At 35.2% G+C, this 18,217-nt stretch overlaps 1 protein-coding gene across 1 annotated transcript; it reads right to left on the reverse strand.

Annotated features, from left to right (window-relative positions):
- Positions 1-1,388: 1,388 nt before the first annotated feature.
- On the reverse strand, positions 1,389-11,634 carry LOC120335773 (trimeric intracellular cation channel type B-A-like). Its single transcript, XM_078110294.1, has 8 exons — positions 11,523-11,634; positions 10,730-10,857; positions 8,009-8,150; positions 7,267-7,423; positions 6,603-6,720; positions 5,889-5,949; positions 2,363-2,527; positions 1,389-1,495 (listed from the first exon to the last, which is right to left on the reverse strand). Exons 1-8 carry the CDS (start codon positions 11,632-11,634, stop codon positions 1,389-1,391), a joined length of 990 nt encoding a protein of 329 aa, XP_077966420.1.
- Between the last annotated feature and the right edge of the window lie 6,583 nt (positions 11,635-18,217).

Consider the following 18,217-nt stretch of genomic DNA (forward strand, 5'->3'; position numbering starts at 1 on the left):
GATGAAACATTTGTATCTTAGCAATGTCTTTAGAACGTGGTCAGTTTGGGAAACTTCTCAAGATCATCGGAATCTGAAAAAAAAAAAATTCATTCAGATGACTCTAAAAATTGGGCTCAGTAGAGAAATATCTTAACAATTTTCTATGTGATGTTTGAATAAGGCATTAGATTAGCAACAATTACAAATCTTGAATATTGTTTGTTAAAAATGAACTTGAGGGAAAACCTGGTTGAATTCCTGCAAATATAATAATATTTCACGGGGTAATTGATCGTCCGCAGATATGTAAAGACCACATTCAAAAAAACGAAGGCAATTACTCACAACAGTACAGTGAACATAGCAAAAATAGGAGACAAAATGAGGTATTGTTTCACCCAATACACTGGTTCTCAACCAGTGGGCCATGGCCCACTGCTGCGCCACGAAAAGATTTTGAGGTGGGCCACAGAACCATTAAAAAATGTTAGTTTTATTTGTATCACTATCTATAATTTTGATTGTAGTACCAATGATTGATGATGTTGTTTTCTGCTACTGAATGGTAATTTTCATTCTAATTATCAAAGGTTGCGAACCACTGATCTAATATGACTCCACGAACTATTTCGAGAATATAAAAGACAAGAAATCAAGTCTGCTGTTTTAGTAAATGATATTTCACGTACCGTCATCACCTTCATGCTGTATTGGTTTATTCTATTGCTTGGTTTCCACCTACTGCATCAGCTTCTTCTTGTTCATTTTGCCCCTTAAAAAAATTTCAATTTTACTATCTAGCATATTTTTTATCTTTATTACCTGCTATAAAAACGCAGACAAATATCATTCAAATTTAGGGATTAAATATTTCATATGGCTTAGTGATTGAATATCCCACAGTTTCTGATCCCCTGGTATAGCAAAGTTCTAATATGCATAGTGACATCACATTTTGGGGCTTATTATCAACATGAATTAGGATAGGTTTTGCACATTTATCTCGGGGGATGAAAAGCCGATAACACTGCTTAATCATATGACGAACCACAGCCTTTCGTCTGGTTATCAGTCAATGTAGAGTATGGAATTATTTAGTCAATATTTCCAATTGCATAAACTTGATGGTGGAGGAAGCCATAAATGACCAGCGGTTACGCAGTTACGTGAAACACCCTGCAGCGCCGAAGAGTCCAGCAATCCTCTCACACTTAATTATCCCCCATACGATTCGAACCTGCAAACCCACAGGATAATCAAAGGGGTGGTACCAAGTGTATTCATATTGCTTAGCAGGATGCGCCACACAACAGAGCCTGTAACTATCTATTACATCGTGTAGGAGATGATTGAAAACATACATATGAATACTTTGGAAAATCATTATAGAAAGTTGAGAATAAATATTACTCAAATCTTACCATTTGCTGATTGTTCTGATTTCCTCTTTCCGGTAGATGCAGATTCCCAATATTTGCTCCAGCAAAGTTGATAGGTGGAGGTCCTCTGCGTTCTATAAATATAAGTATAAAAAGATTTTAAAAGGTGTTAAAATGTTTTAAGTAGCATTTCATCTTAACGTCTTTAATTTTCCGTTATTTTTTTAACACCTAGTAGTTCTAACTAAGTTGTTATCAGGTCGGTGTGATGGATTGGTCGTTAAAGTGTTTGACTCAACTGTGTTGACATCGCAGATTATTATATATCAGATTCAAATCTCATGATCATCACCTGGAGTCTGATAAATTGGGTGAGCAATGGGTACTGAATATGCAGATAACCGCACACACGCATAAAAACTACCATCACTGCTAATAAGCTGGCAATAAAATAGACTCAAAATTTGTATTTTTTATGTTTTATTAAAGTTGTTAATTTGATTATGTAATTGTATCCTAAGTTAATGTTTCATCATTCGCACTCGCTTTGTCAGCAAGACACACAGTATTCGGTGCGTCATTTTCAAACCTTGGCAGTGGTAAAACTTATTTTTGCTTGCCTTTGCTACGTTTTCTGAGCAGTGTGTATTTGGCAACAGAATTCTGCTAGCTATTGTTGCTAATATGGCAGTGGCACCCAGGTACTGGTACAGTATAGGCTTTGAGGCGTAAAGAGATTGGAATGCCAGCACGTACCAAATAAACGAAACTAAAAACTCGTTTCGTGGGCCACGGGCCACAATTTGCACACCCCTGTGCTAGTCGATTAAGATATAATCCATGACAAAACTGGAATAAATTGTTGCAATGAGTTGGGCAGTCTATCGTCACCACAATATGATTCTGACTGCCAGTGGTTGCTCTTATGTATACTCGTATGTGTATTATTCACAGAAGTCCATGACAAAAAAATTAAAATCTACATAATCCTGGGAATATACCTTTTATAACATTCTTTGACTGCGTTTTGATGCCAGAGTTTCCCAATTCATCCTTGGCCCAGACTTGGAAATGATATGTTTTACCAAGTGTAGGTGACTTCATTCTATACTGAGGAACTTCTGTAGTGTGAGTCTCTCCAAGTTTCACATCATCGCAGAAGATTTCTATGTTGTATAGAACGTTTCTGTCAGATACTGCATTCCAAGTCAAAAGAATGTCGGATCCACTTCTTTGAGATGAAACATTTTCAATTTGCGGCAAAGCTAGAAATAAAGGAGTGAGTTAGTAAATATAGTAATCAGTAATTTATTTCTTCAACATGCTGAAAGTACAACTATACATACACAAATTGAAGGAAATATAAAAAAGTCGCATTCCAGGGTGAAAGGAGATGTCGAAAACCAATACTGGTTATCGAGCGACTCCACCCTTGGGGAAATCTAACAAAAACCCGATGAATATAATAAAATCGAACTAAATATGTTATTGAATAAATAAAATGAAAAGCAATAGGTACGTCAAAGCAACCCGGTACATACCAAACAATCACTGTTTAAACAAAAAAAAGTCGATTTCATGCACCACAGTCTAGTTACCATGAAAATAAAAGTGCGAGACCAGACAGTGTTGTCTTGGCGAGATACCGTAAAAAGAGTAGGCTATAGTAGAGGGCATCGAACATTTGATTGTGTGATATATACCATCAAGTGTACAAGTAACAAAATAATGACACTTTTTGGCAGGAAGAAACCTGTAGTATTTACCCTAACATGGTACCGTGTACTAACAAGTGTTTTGATGCTGGAGTCAGAGAATTTATGAGGACATGGGTATTCATGAAGCATAAATATGTATAACCTGCTTTTGCAACAATTTTGTTCTAGATTCTTCAATTTCCCATAATTCATTAGTTTCATATTGCACATGTTACACTCTAAAATCATAATATATTTCAAGTTAAAAAATTAACTTCGTTTACATTTATGCTCGCGCAAAACACCAAACTACTTTCGATTTTGTACTTCAGGCTAGTCTAAGCTTGCAAAGTTAGAGGGCCACAATTTAAAGCAGGCCTTGTGAGTCGCAGTCAGAGAAGACTGGGAGATGGCGATACGACCAGTGGTGGGATTTAATTTTTTTGTCAGCCGGTTCCATCACAAAAGTCATATTTTTTACCCGGTTCTGTTACAAAAAGTCACTGAGAGTAACCAGTAATGCTAACCGGTTCGCTGTTCTCATAAAATTCCATGAGACGGTTCTATAGAACCGGTGCGAACCAGCTGAACCCCACTACTGGATACGACCAAAGGTCATCAAAGTCGGCCACCACCCATTCCAGACAAATAATTATTGAGAAAAAAAATATATAAAGTAACCGTCGACTAGTTATCTACCAAATATTTAAACGATGTATACTCTCAATACAGATAATAATAGCCAGAAAGAATAAGTGAATTGTAGAAAAATATTTAAAATTAGTTGGAAAATTGAAAGATAGTAGGCAAACAGTGGCAATGTGACCATTATATGATGGACAGTTACATGTTTTAATCACTATTGAATATTATAACTATACTATGGCCCCTTTGGTCAGACGGTACCGGCATCGCACGAGTGTCCGGACAACTGAGCAGTTAAGCAGCATTCTCTAATTCAATTACCTTCTACACATAAAAACAAATTTTCCGAATTTTCGTATTCAATTCTATATTCTTTTAACATCATTATAAATATATCACTTCTGGTTGAACTTGTATCATCGAGAATCTATAGAACATTTGCATATTAAATTTATTGGATATTGCTCAAGAAAATCAGTAGTGAGTTAGAAACCCAGGGAACACATTTGTGCGCGTAGGATTATTCCTGACAACGTTGGTCCCAAGCAGCAGCAAATTTTCTCAAATTAAAAACGCGTGACAACGATGGGCCACAAGGCGGACCATCGTTGTCAACCTTTTTATTTTCTTTTTATTCGAGTTTTTTTTTGTTTTCAATTTTTTTTTTTTTTTGCATTTTTCTATTTAATTAGTATTTTATTTTCGTTTTTATTTTTTATTTTGCATTCCTATTTTTTTTTTCATTTTTTTTCCATGTTTTCTCACCCCTATTTTTTTTATTTTGCTTTTATTTTCAGTTTTTTTTATTTTTTTTTCTTTTTTTTTTTAAATTTTACTAGTGACAACGATGGGCCACCATACTATACTCTAGTAATCCTTAACAGGAAAATTTAGGTAACTTTTTTTAAATTTCACATAGGAAGCCAATCAAATAGATTCAGGAATTTGATTCCAAATTTTTTGGACCAGTGCACTTGATTGATTCTTGGGAGAATTTTGTGTCAGCTCTTGGAATAAAATATGAATTTTATAAAGAGGATCGTGTATTATACGAATATTGGCTACTACAATCGGTGAAATATGATGCAAACGATTCAAGTAAACTCGCTGAGGAGAATTTATGCATGATTTTCCCTATTTCATAGTGGAATAAGTCATTCAGTTTCAAAATAGTGGACTAAGTCTAGTTCGCAACGGCACATTTGATATAGTCCTGACAGTGCGGTTTTGATGCTGAACCCCATAAGACAATACCATATTGAATGGAAGAATGAAAAATTGCGAAATAAACAGTCCGTAAAACACTCAATGGCATAATTTTTGAGCCTGATTAAAATACCAACAGCCCTTGACAGTCTATGCACAAACATGGATTCGGGTATCGGGTTCCTCATGTTTACTTTCTTTCAAAGACTGGCCACTACGAGATTAGTATAAGTTTATTTCGACTCAATAATCAGCATAGGCTTATTACAGCTATTAGACGATGAAACAATTGAATATGGTAAAATGCATATCTTCCCGGACTTCCCAGATAGCAAGGTCTGTTCAACTGTTTGTCACCAGTTGGGAGAAAAATTTATCGCCGAAGTAAGACCGAGATCGCTATGGCGACCAATTTCGTCCCTGTTCTGCAGAACAATTTCAGAAAGTATGTGGAACAGAACACAGTTTGAGAAACGCTGCACTAAAGTATTTGAAACAATTGATTGTAATAAATGTCAGTGGTTCCCAAATGACTAGTTTTTCACAAGACTATTGCATTGTTCAATTTAAACTCATTTAAATAAAAAAAATTTGTTTTAAAAATGAAATAAATTAACAAAATTAACATTGAGAGAGGGAAGACTAAGTTAAAATTTTAGCTGCGGTATAATAATATATAATTTAATATTTATAATACAGTCACACAATCATAAATTGCATTAATGCAATGCGTGGGGATTTGTAATACAGAATTATAAAAACTGTTAAAATTAACGTTGAAAGAGGGAAATACAAGTTTCAATATCGGAAAAAAAATACCCTGATTTAAATTAAACAGATAATCCGATGTATTACAGGAAGTAAATTAAATTTGAAAACCTATGGACTTATTCTTTCTTTTTCAAAGAATCTTTTTTTTTTTCAGGGGATTTTTCCTCCTCAGCTCCTCCCCCATACGCAGAATAATCTATCACACAACTTGTGATAATCTTCTCAATTCGATGGAACGGATCAAAGTTGACGCCAAACTTGGAAGAAGCCTGAAATAACGAGAATTTGTTAAACTTTTTATATGTAGAGTTGGTCTAAACGTGTCATAGGACTTGAATGCCTGCTATCTAACCTCTAAGTAACCTGCGTGAGTTCATAGGTTCGAATCCTGCAGGGAATTCCAAGGCCAGCGCTATAAATAAGTTTGTAATTTTTTGTTTAATGGGAGGGGGTAAATTGACATGGCATGGGACCCTGGGTACAAATACAAGACAAGAATTTGTTTCAGTGACATGCCCAGGTAATGTGTTACCAGATATTCGAATAGTAAACTGCAGCTCTAACATTTTAGTATCAATACGATATTCAAATATTTTGCCTGCTCTACTCAGTATTTTTGGATTTGATTCATTATGTAAATAAACTATTTTATTTCCAAGGTAAATCAAAACTTGGCTGGTATTTGAGTTTGCATCCTACAAAAAACTTTCTCATGTGAAAGTGGATCGCAACCATAAAAGACATTAGGCAGGCCTGCTGTCGAGAATAACCCTTAACCTGGTACACATTACGGGAGTATCCAATTGGCCTGGTCATATTAGAACGCAAAAAGGTAAAAACACAAAGTGTTAATCTATTTCACTCAAGTTCAGCAGGCCATATTAAATCATGGGCTAATTGCCTATAATCTATTATATCTTACCGATATCACGAACATCACAGTTAGTTGTAGAAGAACAACAGTGTTGAATGAGATCGGCAGAATTCCTAGAAGTTGTAGATTGTAAAGTAGAGAGAACAGAAGACTGAGCTTTGTTACTCTGAAAAAAATAGGATATTATGGTGAATTGCCAGTAACTAAATTCAAAATTGTAAAAACGGGTTCTCTTTTGTGTCAAACTGGTTCCCTCATCTTAGAAAACCATTTCACGTTCCCAAAGAGCAATTCAGAATTCTAGAACAGGTTCCCTTATGTATCAAGCTCACTAACAACGGGTTCTTTCATTTTAGAAAATGTATGAATGTCACTATCAGGGCTGGAGTCAAAGCCATGGAGCAAAGCCTACCGAGTTAGATGGAGCCAGCGTTACCACAAATTTTAGTAGCACTAGCTTATAGCATCTTATTAACTTTTATTATTTTAGTGATATTTAGAAATTGGAGTAAAAACATTGAATTTTGTTTCATGGTGAAATCTATATTTAAACTCTTTTGGCATTGTAAACTTGATTGTCTGTCTGCTCTAAAGATTTGAAAATCTTTACTCCTGCTCGGATGTGTAAATTGAAACTCCATAGCCCAGTCACTAACTACCGTAATAATTACCGTAATTTTTATGTCTCGATTTGTAACAAATCAATACTCACGTCGCCAAATGAATAGATTTCACGGTCTCATGATTCCATTGTTTCCTCACAAACGTTGCAGCATTTTTGACGAACCCCCCTCCGCAGGCTCCAAACATTCCAAGAATAGTACAGATCAAGAGAGAGTCAGGGAAAGCTCCACGACCAAGTTTCACTCCTAAATTATGAAAATAATTGTTTGAAATAACAAGAGAGTAAAATTCCAATAATTGCACATACGTGGAGATGAGCACAGCGAAATAAAGTGTTGTCGTGTGAGAATCGTAGTGGAACAAAATTATTTTTTGAAGTGAACAATACTTTCAGAAATACCTGAATTACGAAAACGTTGTTTGGAATAACAAGAGAGCAACGCTTTGCATTCATACCATCACGCAGCACATGTATCAATGCTTAAATATATGCTGGCATTAACTGAGAACCGAGACTACGGAAAAAAAACATGCACAGTGAAACACAGCGTATTTCCGTGTGTCATGAAATAAAGTTCTTACAAATTAAATTTGTCCTGAAATCTGGAACAAATGACTGGCTAACTTACACCATACTCAACACAGACTTGTAACTCAAAGAGAGGCGAAGGTACCTCATATTATTAAGCTGTCTTACCAACATTCCTTTCCCCTGATATAAATATGAAAATCATTCCTGAATGGCTGGAATTGCGAAGTTTGATGCAAATATTTCACAAACATCAAATATCAGAAAGTGTAAACATATAAAGTGTAAATATATAGCATACCTTTTATAATTTTTCTTGTTCGAATCATTTCTTTTCCCAGAACAATCACTAACATCGCTGGTTTCCATGACAATAAATTATAAATGACATCTTTGGGAGAGTAGAAGATGTGCCACCATACTATTGTCATCATGAGAACTGACTGAAATGAAAAATTAATATTCATTTATATGTCCAGGCCAGGGATGGCCAATACCGAATAGTTCACTATTTCGAATACATTCGAAATTATTATTTTCGAATATGAAATTTCGAATACTTCGAAATTAAAATCCAGTAATAGAATCTAAGTGTTTGAAGGAATTTTCATACAATAAACAATGGGAAAACTTCTATTTACAACCTGGCTATATTACCAGGCATTTCATGTTTGCAGATTATTGCGATATATATTTTATATAACATGAGTTGTGTTAATTAACAGAATTAAAATAATACGACAAGGCATTTTAAATAGTGGTATCGGAGATGGATTTGAATGCTTGCGCAACACAAAATCATCCTAGTAAAACGCCCATACTTTTATATACCAACCATTATCCAAATTATTTGTCAAAAAGCGGGATAAAGTATGAGTTCTTTTTCAGACTTGTGACAATTTTTTCGTGCGTACAAAAATACGAATCAAAAAGTAATTATATTCGGGAACTTTACCACACATTTTAAGTCCGCAGATCGCCGTTTTATGTTTGTGTAATAATACTTTTATTATTTTATAAATACAAAAACTATTTATAATCGGGTAGTTTACCACACATTCAATGTCCACAGATCACGGTTGTATTTTGTAAATACGAAAATAGGAATCAAAAATTAATATCAATCGCGAGTTTGCCTCACAATTTATGTCCACAGAATGCCGTGATATTGTGCCCGAATATAATTAATTTTTGATTCTTATTTTCGTACTCACGAAAAAATTGTCACAAGTCGGAAAAATAATTTATACTTTATTACACATTCAAGTCCACAAATCGCCGTTGTATTTTTGAGTTATAATAGTTTTATTATTTTGTAAATACGAATCCGAAATTAATTATAATTGGGCAGTTTACCACACATTTCATGCCCACAAATACCCGTGGTATTTGGTATTAATACTTTCATTATCGATACTTTTGACCATCATTATCAAAATTATTTTCAAGAAAGCGGGTGAAAGTATTTTTCTAATAAATTAACTTGTTTCCAAACTTGTGACAATTTATTGGATATCGTAACAATTACGGCTATAAATACCGTATTTCCCGCCTAATAAGTCTACATGGCAAATAGGACGATGTATATTTTTAGCACTCAAAAAAACGGGGTTTTCCATATAGGCCTCCAAGAAGACGGGAAGAAAAATTGTTCCCTGTTGTTCAGTTATGCTAATATGCGCTAATAATAATGTGATAAGTTCCACACGGTACGTCCACGGGTTATTTCACAGCTGTGTTTCATGTCCCTGTCATTTTCTGCTGAATCGGCAAAACCAAAGGGTCATAAATCACTTACTTTATCTGGGTGGCGGTGGCCGTGTTTTCTCTTTTAAGTAACGATAACCGGCCTACGATTAAATATCATGATTGGCAGACCCAGAACCAAATATAAGGTCAACACAAATTATGCTTGAGAAGACTAATGCGAAAAATAAGCAGGCCACATAGAAATAAAATAAACATGCTTTCTCAATAAGGCGCCCCACCCCCCAAAAAATCAAGCCAAAATTGGGTCTAGAATGCAAAAGCGACTTACTAGCCGGGAAATACGGTGATTGTCGATTTTTCGACTAATGGAAGTGATTTTGTGAATTAAAAGACGAATGTCGGCAATGTTCACCAACGCAAACTTGCAAATGTGTCGCAACACTATGGGACGTACATTCGCACTGAATATAAACAATCAAAATGCCGACTCTATTTCATCGTCATTACAATACGCGAGAAAGCGTAAAAAGTCGTTTGAAGATTCCGGTAAAACGAAACACGGTGTTTACGGCGAAAAGTGACTACTATTCGTAATTATTCGGAAATGAGCCAAAAAGGTATTCGAATACTTTGATATTCGAATAATTTCGAATATTCGATTCGTTTTGGACAACCCTGGTCCAGGCTATCATATGCTATGTTGCCACCGATACCTGTCGATACGTAAGGATCTACAATTTACGAATGATTGAAATCTTTCCGGTTTAGCACAGCCTACTCCAGCGTTTCCCAAACTGTGTTCCACAGAACACTACCGTTCTGCAAGGTTGGAAAAGGGTACAAATTACGACTAAATTGGTCGCCATAGCGATCTTGGCCGTACGAGACTCTGGATCTTAAATTTAACCGTCGGAAGGCCTCATACAACTTTGGAAAGCATAGCATATGCTTTTTTACTCAGATTAACTATTCAGGGATGTGCAGCTTTCAATACAAGGGGTACAAATAAGTGGGTGAAACCGCGGGCCACACCATTATTTTAACAGAGGTTTCTAGTAGACACAAAAATATTGGTTATTGATCTTATGACATGCGTTGTTCGCACAACCTAGCTGTTAGGGCATTGTAAGGTCATAGATAATAAATTGGACTCGGGTATAGACTTTGCAATGCAAATGGATCGGAATTACTCTCACATACTAGATTAAACAACTATAAAATTGCAGGCCGCATTATTTTTCCTTGTGGGCCGCATTTGGCCACAGACCGCAGATTGCACACCCCTGAGCTTGACAATAAAACAAATCCATACCTGATTATTGGATAGAGGAATCAGAGCAGGTTTTCCTACACAAACACTTATGATCATCCCTCCACCGTAGCAACAAGCTATCGACATCAACCATGTGGCAACTGGCTGTTTCCTTGCCTTGTTGACATCTGAATTTGAAATAATTATTTGAAAGAGCTCTGTGATTGAAACATAGGGGCTTTCCGAGCTATTCACTTACTTATTAAAATACTGAATTGGCTGATTTTGTGACTGTCCAAAAAGCTATAACGTCATCAATAAAATTTTACAAGCGGAGTCATTAAATAAAGTAATTTTAATTTATTCAGAAACAATAATTGGCAAATAACAATTGTGTTTTTATTTTTTGAAACTAATTGTGGGGCCATTCCCGGGTTACATAACACTACAAGTTTGAGAACCCCTACACTAGAGTATATCTCAGTTAAAAAGCATGCAATAGATTTATTTTGGGATTCTATGTTTTACACAAAGTATAATTATTTAGGAGGTATCAACTACTGATAGAGAATAGGCCTTTAGAAAGCATCAAGCCATCCTTCTGAGTTTGCGGGTCGGAACCAGGAGTGGGATTCAACCGGTTCGCACCGGTTCTATAGAACCGTCTCACGGAATTTTATGAGATCTGCGAACCGGTTGGCATTAGTGAAAAAAACATAACTTTTTGCAACAGAACCGGCTAAAAAAAATATGACATTCGTGTGATGGAACCGGCTGACAAAAAATTTGAATCCCACTGGTCGAAACCACATTTTTTGAAACGTAAAAAACTGTCTATATATGATCGACTCACCCCAGTCATTCCGTACTCCGTAAATTACCAGAGTATAATGAGCAATCTCTATGATTGTTGCCAGATATACTATCAAGTTATTCGTTGCGTCTGCTATCGATGAAACATCCATTATGATATACTAACTGAGATACAATAATAAAATTAGAAATGGGTGTTGTATAATCCAGTATGAATATACAGTATCTGAATTTGAAAAAAATTACCATATACCGTATATATATACGTGCCGGCAGCGGCGCAGCTAGCAATAGGAGGAAGATGTTTGATTTGAAAATTTTATCTTTTACTTGCAAAGAGAGGCGAGCTACACGCAACTATGAAATTTATTAAACAGCATTTTGCTATGAAAGCCACAGCCCGACAGCCGGTGTCGTGAATTGCAGTTTGTTTCAATTTCAAATATCCTTATATTATCTTAGAAACGTGAAATAACGAGTATATAAAAACCAATGACAACACACTGAAGTAAAATCTTGAAATTCCAAAATTTCCTAAACCTTCCACTGTTCCACTAAGGCTCAAAATATTACACGTAGACTATTTCTGTACTGCGGTTATGTGCAAACTTTTGAACTGTCTTTCTACCATCCTCCCAGAAGTAACTACTTAAGAAGCTTCTTATTCTACCAACTTTAACCGCCTTTAATAAACACAGTATACAGGTACCGGTATAGCAAATAAAACTGGCCAACGCAAGGTCGCGCTTTAGACCGGCGAAGTCAGCTGGGAATGCAGCTGCACTCAGAACAGCTGTGCTGTTGATAATAGGCGGGGTCAAATTGTGTGCAGCGGAGCGTTACCGACAAGTCCCACTGAACATGGACCTTTCCCCGAGCATCGACTACCTTGTTTACTTCGTGACATTGGCCAATCAGCAAGATGCGCAAAGTGACGTAACAATGCCCCCATATCGCATCCGCTCAGACACTTTTCTCACTCAGACAGATTTTCAAGCGTGGTTGTAAACCTTACCTCGTTTTTGCGTTTTTAAACTCTATTCGTTAGTTTTCAGTTGTGTTTCGAAAACTTAAATATAAATCAGATATTTCAATGGTCACTCTGTCTTTCTAGGAGTTTTAATTTAATGCAGTAAAAAAAATAAGTGTAGAAATAGCTGTGATAGACTAGCCTGAAATTCTTTATCGGTATTTTTAAAAACAGATCGTTGTATGCGATGAATCATAATGATGGTTTGAAACATATACCCCATTTTACGGGCGCCAACACACAAAAGCACTCTTAAAATAGCCTCGAGAATATTGCAATGGTAAAGTATAGGAAGAATATTCCGGGGTCAAAGGTCGGGGAAAGGTGCATAGCTCTCAATCAACCAATCAATTTTATTTTAATCACTCTGATAGGAACAAAACAACAACAAACGGACAAACAAAACACAGACGATCTGGAGGACGGGCATAACTTAACAAAAAAGTTATAAACGTACAAGTACGTGCCCTTCCACCAAAAACAGTCAAAAGAACACAATAAAACAAAGAAACGATGTAAAATCGGGCAATTACAGTACCTTAGGATAGAATTTACATATTTATCCTGGGGAGAGGAAACCGATAAGACGACTTAATCATATGGCGAACCACGGCCTCTCGTCCAGTTACCAGTCCAGGTTGGTATGAGATTAGTTAGTTATTTGTTTTCGGAAGCATGGGCTTGATGGTGGAGGAAGCCGTAACCGACCAGCGGTGTCGGAGTCCAGCAATCCTCTCGCACATGATTATCCCTGCATGCGATGCGAACCTACGAAGAGTAATCGGAGATGAGGTGGCGAGCGTATTCCTAACGCTTAGCACGATGCGCCACACCGCCAAGCCTTTCAAATGAATTTTAAAATGTGAGACCGGTATTTGTATCATAACGATGCTTTTCCTGCAAAAATATGGAATAAAAAACACTCGTTGACGTAATATGGTGATGCTGTGGTTCAATTTCATTGCAAAAAACAGTGACAAAAAATTGTTACTGAAAAAAACAAACTCTGTAAATAGATTGAATGTTTCATAACAGTCCATGCACAAACGTAGATTGGGGTATCAGGTTCTTCTGTTTACTTTCTTTCAAAGACTGGCCACTACGAGACTAGTATAAGTTTATTTCGACTCAATAATCAGCATAGGCCTATTACAGCTATAAGACAATGGAATAATTGAATATGGTACTGTGTCGTATGCGGGTGCTCTGTAACGTCTGAGAAACAACCTGACCGATCTTTCCATGAGTTCCCAAGCTTCGGAATAACGCACAATTAAAAGGAAATTCAATTAATAAACGTTTTTGACTGAAGCCTGTTAGATTATGCAGGCCAAAGTGTTATGTTGATCATTTCATTTTGTATCATAAAGTTATGAGCTCTTTATTGAAATATTTCACTTTTACAATAATTAAAATAACATATCAAGCAAAAGTTAGGCATTTAAATACAGGAATCACTGAGAATTTCAAACATGAATTATCATCATCAGTTACCGGTACTACTCACTCTATACCCGGGTGGTCCAAACCAAGGCCCACGGGCCACATGTGGCCCGCAGCTTCATGATCTGTGGCCCGCGTCACATTCGGAAAGTAGTCAAAGAATCGCATTTGGTGTTGTTTTCATATAAAATTAACCAGAAAATTTTTTGGACATATTGTTACATCACTAATGTCGCTGAATTGATTAGTGTTATAATCGGCTGAGGCAACTAGCGAAGTTGAATGATGTGCTTGGCAGTCTAAATTTTTTTTAATCTTCTTGGTCAGAAATATATGCTAACAATTTTGGCATTATAGAAAACTAAAAATCGATTGCTAATTTTATTAGCCTAGGTTGGCTATGCCTAATAACTAAATATCATCGTTATGGCCCAACAATATAATTCGTGCCGTGTGTTTTTTGCAACCACCCTAAACAGTATTAGAAAAAATGCTGCCTATTTGTCAGAAAATTCAGTATTTACCCTCCTGTTAGCTTACATTCGGTATTTAATGAATCTGCAGTTATTCATAAGTTATTTCGTAAACATGAGTTTGAAAAGAAAGCTGAGGAAGGCCTTTGCAGGTTTTAGTAAGTTTTTACATGTTTTAGCTTGATAAATGCCAAATAGTGATCAATGCGTTTGCACAATAAAATGTTTGATTTGTATTGCACCGTTTACCTATATTCTTGGCATTATTGTGGCCCGCGAACAATGCAAAAATAATTTTGTGGCTCCCGGAGCCGGCAATCTTGGACCACCCTGCTCTATACAGTACAAACAATGAGACTGATTTGAAAAGCAGATTTGTATGAAAATAACCACTTATAATGGGTGTTTTATCCACAATGTCATATTCAACAACATAACTAATCCCATACCCGACTTGGAATGGTAACCGGACAAGAGGCCGTGGTTCGCCATATGGATAAGCCGCCTTATTGACTTTCCTCTCCCCCGGGATAAATATGTAAATCCTATCCTATCCTATCCAAAAATCCCAATCAAAAGACAAAAATTAGAAACAATAACGACTCGACTAGTCTGTATCTCGACTAAATTGCTTTCAATAATGGGCTGTAGCATCAGGTTTGAGACATTGCACATAAACTGCAAATTAAGCTTCATAAAATTATTCATCTAAGAAAGTTGTTCTCAAAGTTACTATGCCTACGGACCCCTTATACCTTTCTGGGGCAATTGCGGACCCCAATAATTTCAAACCTAAAACACAATACAGAACATAGCATATAGCTATTTGGAAAACATTCGCATCAGCTGCCACTCCTCAAATTGCAACACAAATTGTGTTACTGATTTATTGAAACTAAATGATGCCTATTAACCTTAGTGTGATCGCTGAAATGCGGTCATGGAACAAAGACATGATGCAAATATTTTATTTTAATGACGTCATCACACAGAAAAGATAAATACGAATTTCATAGAGACCACATAAATTTTTGAACAATCTTTAGCCGTAGAAAATTTTTTAGCAATTGATCCTGTAGTTAAAGAAGAATACTAAGAGATCCATAAGGCCCTTTCGTGTCCAATAAGTGAAGTGAAATTCAAAGAACTAAATGACACAACAGCGCCAAGAACAACGTTAGTCTATAACGCCAAAACTAACAGCTGTTCAGCCACACCCACCCTACCCAATTATCCCTCGCAGACCCCAGTTCGAGATCTGAGAGAAATATAAACATAATATGACATTGGTTAATATCGGAAACCCTTTGATTCAATATAGTTTAATAATAAAGTAATTCAATAAAATAAAAACAAGAATTATTTTTGTTCAGCAAAAGAATCAAAACGAAAGCTAATAGGCTACTCCATGAGCTCTGCCTGTGAGTACTTTTAAGTCTCACACCAATCAGTATTCACTGGCATGTAATTTTACACTATAATGTCTCATGGTCTCAGTAGGTTTTGGGGCTTCAGTGGACCCTCATATTTCCACTCATATATCAGCCTCCTCAATTTCTGAGCTTAATTTTTGAATTTTTTTTAGTTGTTTTTAATTTTTTTTCTATAATATAAAATTTAGGGAATACATGAATTTTTTTTAATTTTTATTACTGTTTTTTTATTTTTTTTTCACTATTTTTTATTTTTTTTAAACATGAAAATTTTTTTTTTCTATTTTATGACTCTTTTCAATTTTTTTTTACGTTTTAAAACATAGGAAAACACACAAGGTTATATAGAAAACCTATATACATTAGGGAGGATTGAGGATTGGATAAGTTGAAATATTTAACCAATTTTTATTTTCATTCCAATACAGCAAGATTAGGTACAGTGCTGTCAATCATGATAAACAAGAAATGTACAGTACATAAAAATTTAAAAAGCAGATGTATACAAAGGAAATGGAAATTTACAATAAGCTTTGCATGTCATTGGGATATTTTTGTGGCTTTTTTTTACCAGTGAAAGTCCATTTTATGTCCAATAATAAAAGTGAAATTCAAAGAACCAACTGACATGATAGCACCAAGAACAACGTTAGCCTATACCGCCAAAACTAAAGGCTGTTGAAAACTTGGAATTTTTTTTTTCGTTATTTTTTACTTTTTTCCTTTTGTTTATATTACAAAATTTAGGGAACACATCAATTTTTTTAATTTTTACTACTGTTTTTTATTTTTTTTTGATATTTTATATTTTTTAAACATGAAATTTTTTTTTTGGCTATTTTTTTTTTCACGTGGAGAAACACACGTAATTATAGAGAAAACCTAGGTACAGCAGTTGTCAATCATGATAAACAAAAAATGTACAGTGCATGAAAATTTAAAAAGCTGATGTTCACAAAACAAAAAATGGAAATTCGCAATAAGCATTGCTTGTCATTTTAACATGTATCACCATTATAATATAACTAGAATTTATCATTGATATCTCTTGTTAATTTACATAGATTAGGGGCAAAGTTACACTGAGCTCCAGTAGAGTCCTCAGCTACAGATTTTTAGGAAATAATCGCAGTATCTAAAATTCATATGAATGTTCTAAAATATACACAGGAATAATAGATATCAGTAGTTGACAATAATTGAAAAACATAAAAGCAAAAGTTGATAATGCATTTCACAACAAAAATTAATAAAAATTTAACAATAGCTATATAAAACGAGTTACGATTATGTTAATAACTTGAAAATTTTTTTTTACTTATTGATTTTTTTATTTTTTTTTATATTTTGAAAATTGAAGCAAATGTGAAGTTTCAAATAAAACTTATATACAGGATTCAAATACAGCAAGATTATGTACAGTAGTTGCCAATCAAGAAAAACTAAAAATCTCAAGTAAATAATGAAAGTTGACATGCCATCAAAATTGTAATTGCATAAAAACTTCTTAATCTGGTCGATATAAAAACAATACACATAATGTTCTGGAAAAGCTTAAAGTGAGTTTGTTGTGGCTCACTGAAAATTGTACATAAAAAGCTAAAGCATGCTGCACTCAGCCTAATTTTCAAATTTATCAGATGACAAGGACTTGTATGGAACAAATGAAAAGACATGCAAATCAGGATTTGGTGCAGAATTTCACAAAATGCTGTAAATTATTACGGTAAATATTGGGCGCTCCAGAATTATTCGTACCAATGTGGGGATCAAGTGAGGCGAAGTAAAGCAAAGGTAAAATGCTCTGGTACAGAAACTTCGGGTTGTATGGCTGTTGTAATGGCTGCCCAAAACACTCATTCAAAGATTATCGTTGTGAGCTTATGGGGTCAAATCTAGTGAGGACTTAGTGTAAGCGAGAGAATTTGCAGAAATCGTCACTGTGACAGAATGGCACATATCACCAAGAGTCAGTTTATACGTCTCCGCAATACAAGCCTATGAACCTACAATGATGAACTGATTTGCTACTCTCAACATTTCACATAAAATGGTTTATAAAAATTTTGCTTAAATTCTATTATTACTGAAAAATTTGACTATTTAGAGAACAGTCTTTGTGAGTTAATTTTCAATATTTAATCCCTTTACTACATGTGCATGTCCATAATATGTTCCAGGATAAGGGGTATGAACTGCAGGATCATTCGGCATTCAGTCCAAGGTTGTTGGAGTAATTAAAAGTCGAATATGACTCTTTAGTTTAACGTTACGCGACATGCCCATGCGTCATTTGTATTTTAGCATTGTCTCATGTGTTCAGTCAAGGGAACTTCTCATGTTTTTGAAGGAGTTT

Source organism: Styela clava, chromosome 2 (assembly GCF_964204865.1).
Source record: "Styela clava chromosome 2, kaStyClav1.hap1.2, whole genome shotgun sequence".
NCBI lineage: Eukaryota > Metazoa > Chordata > Ascidiacea > Stolidobranchia > Styelidae > Styela > Styela clava.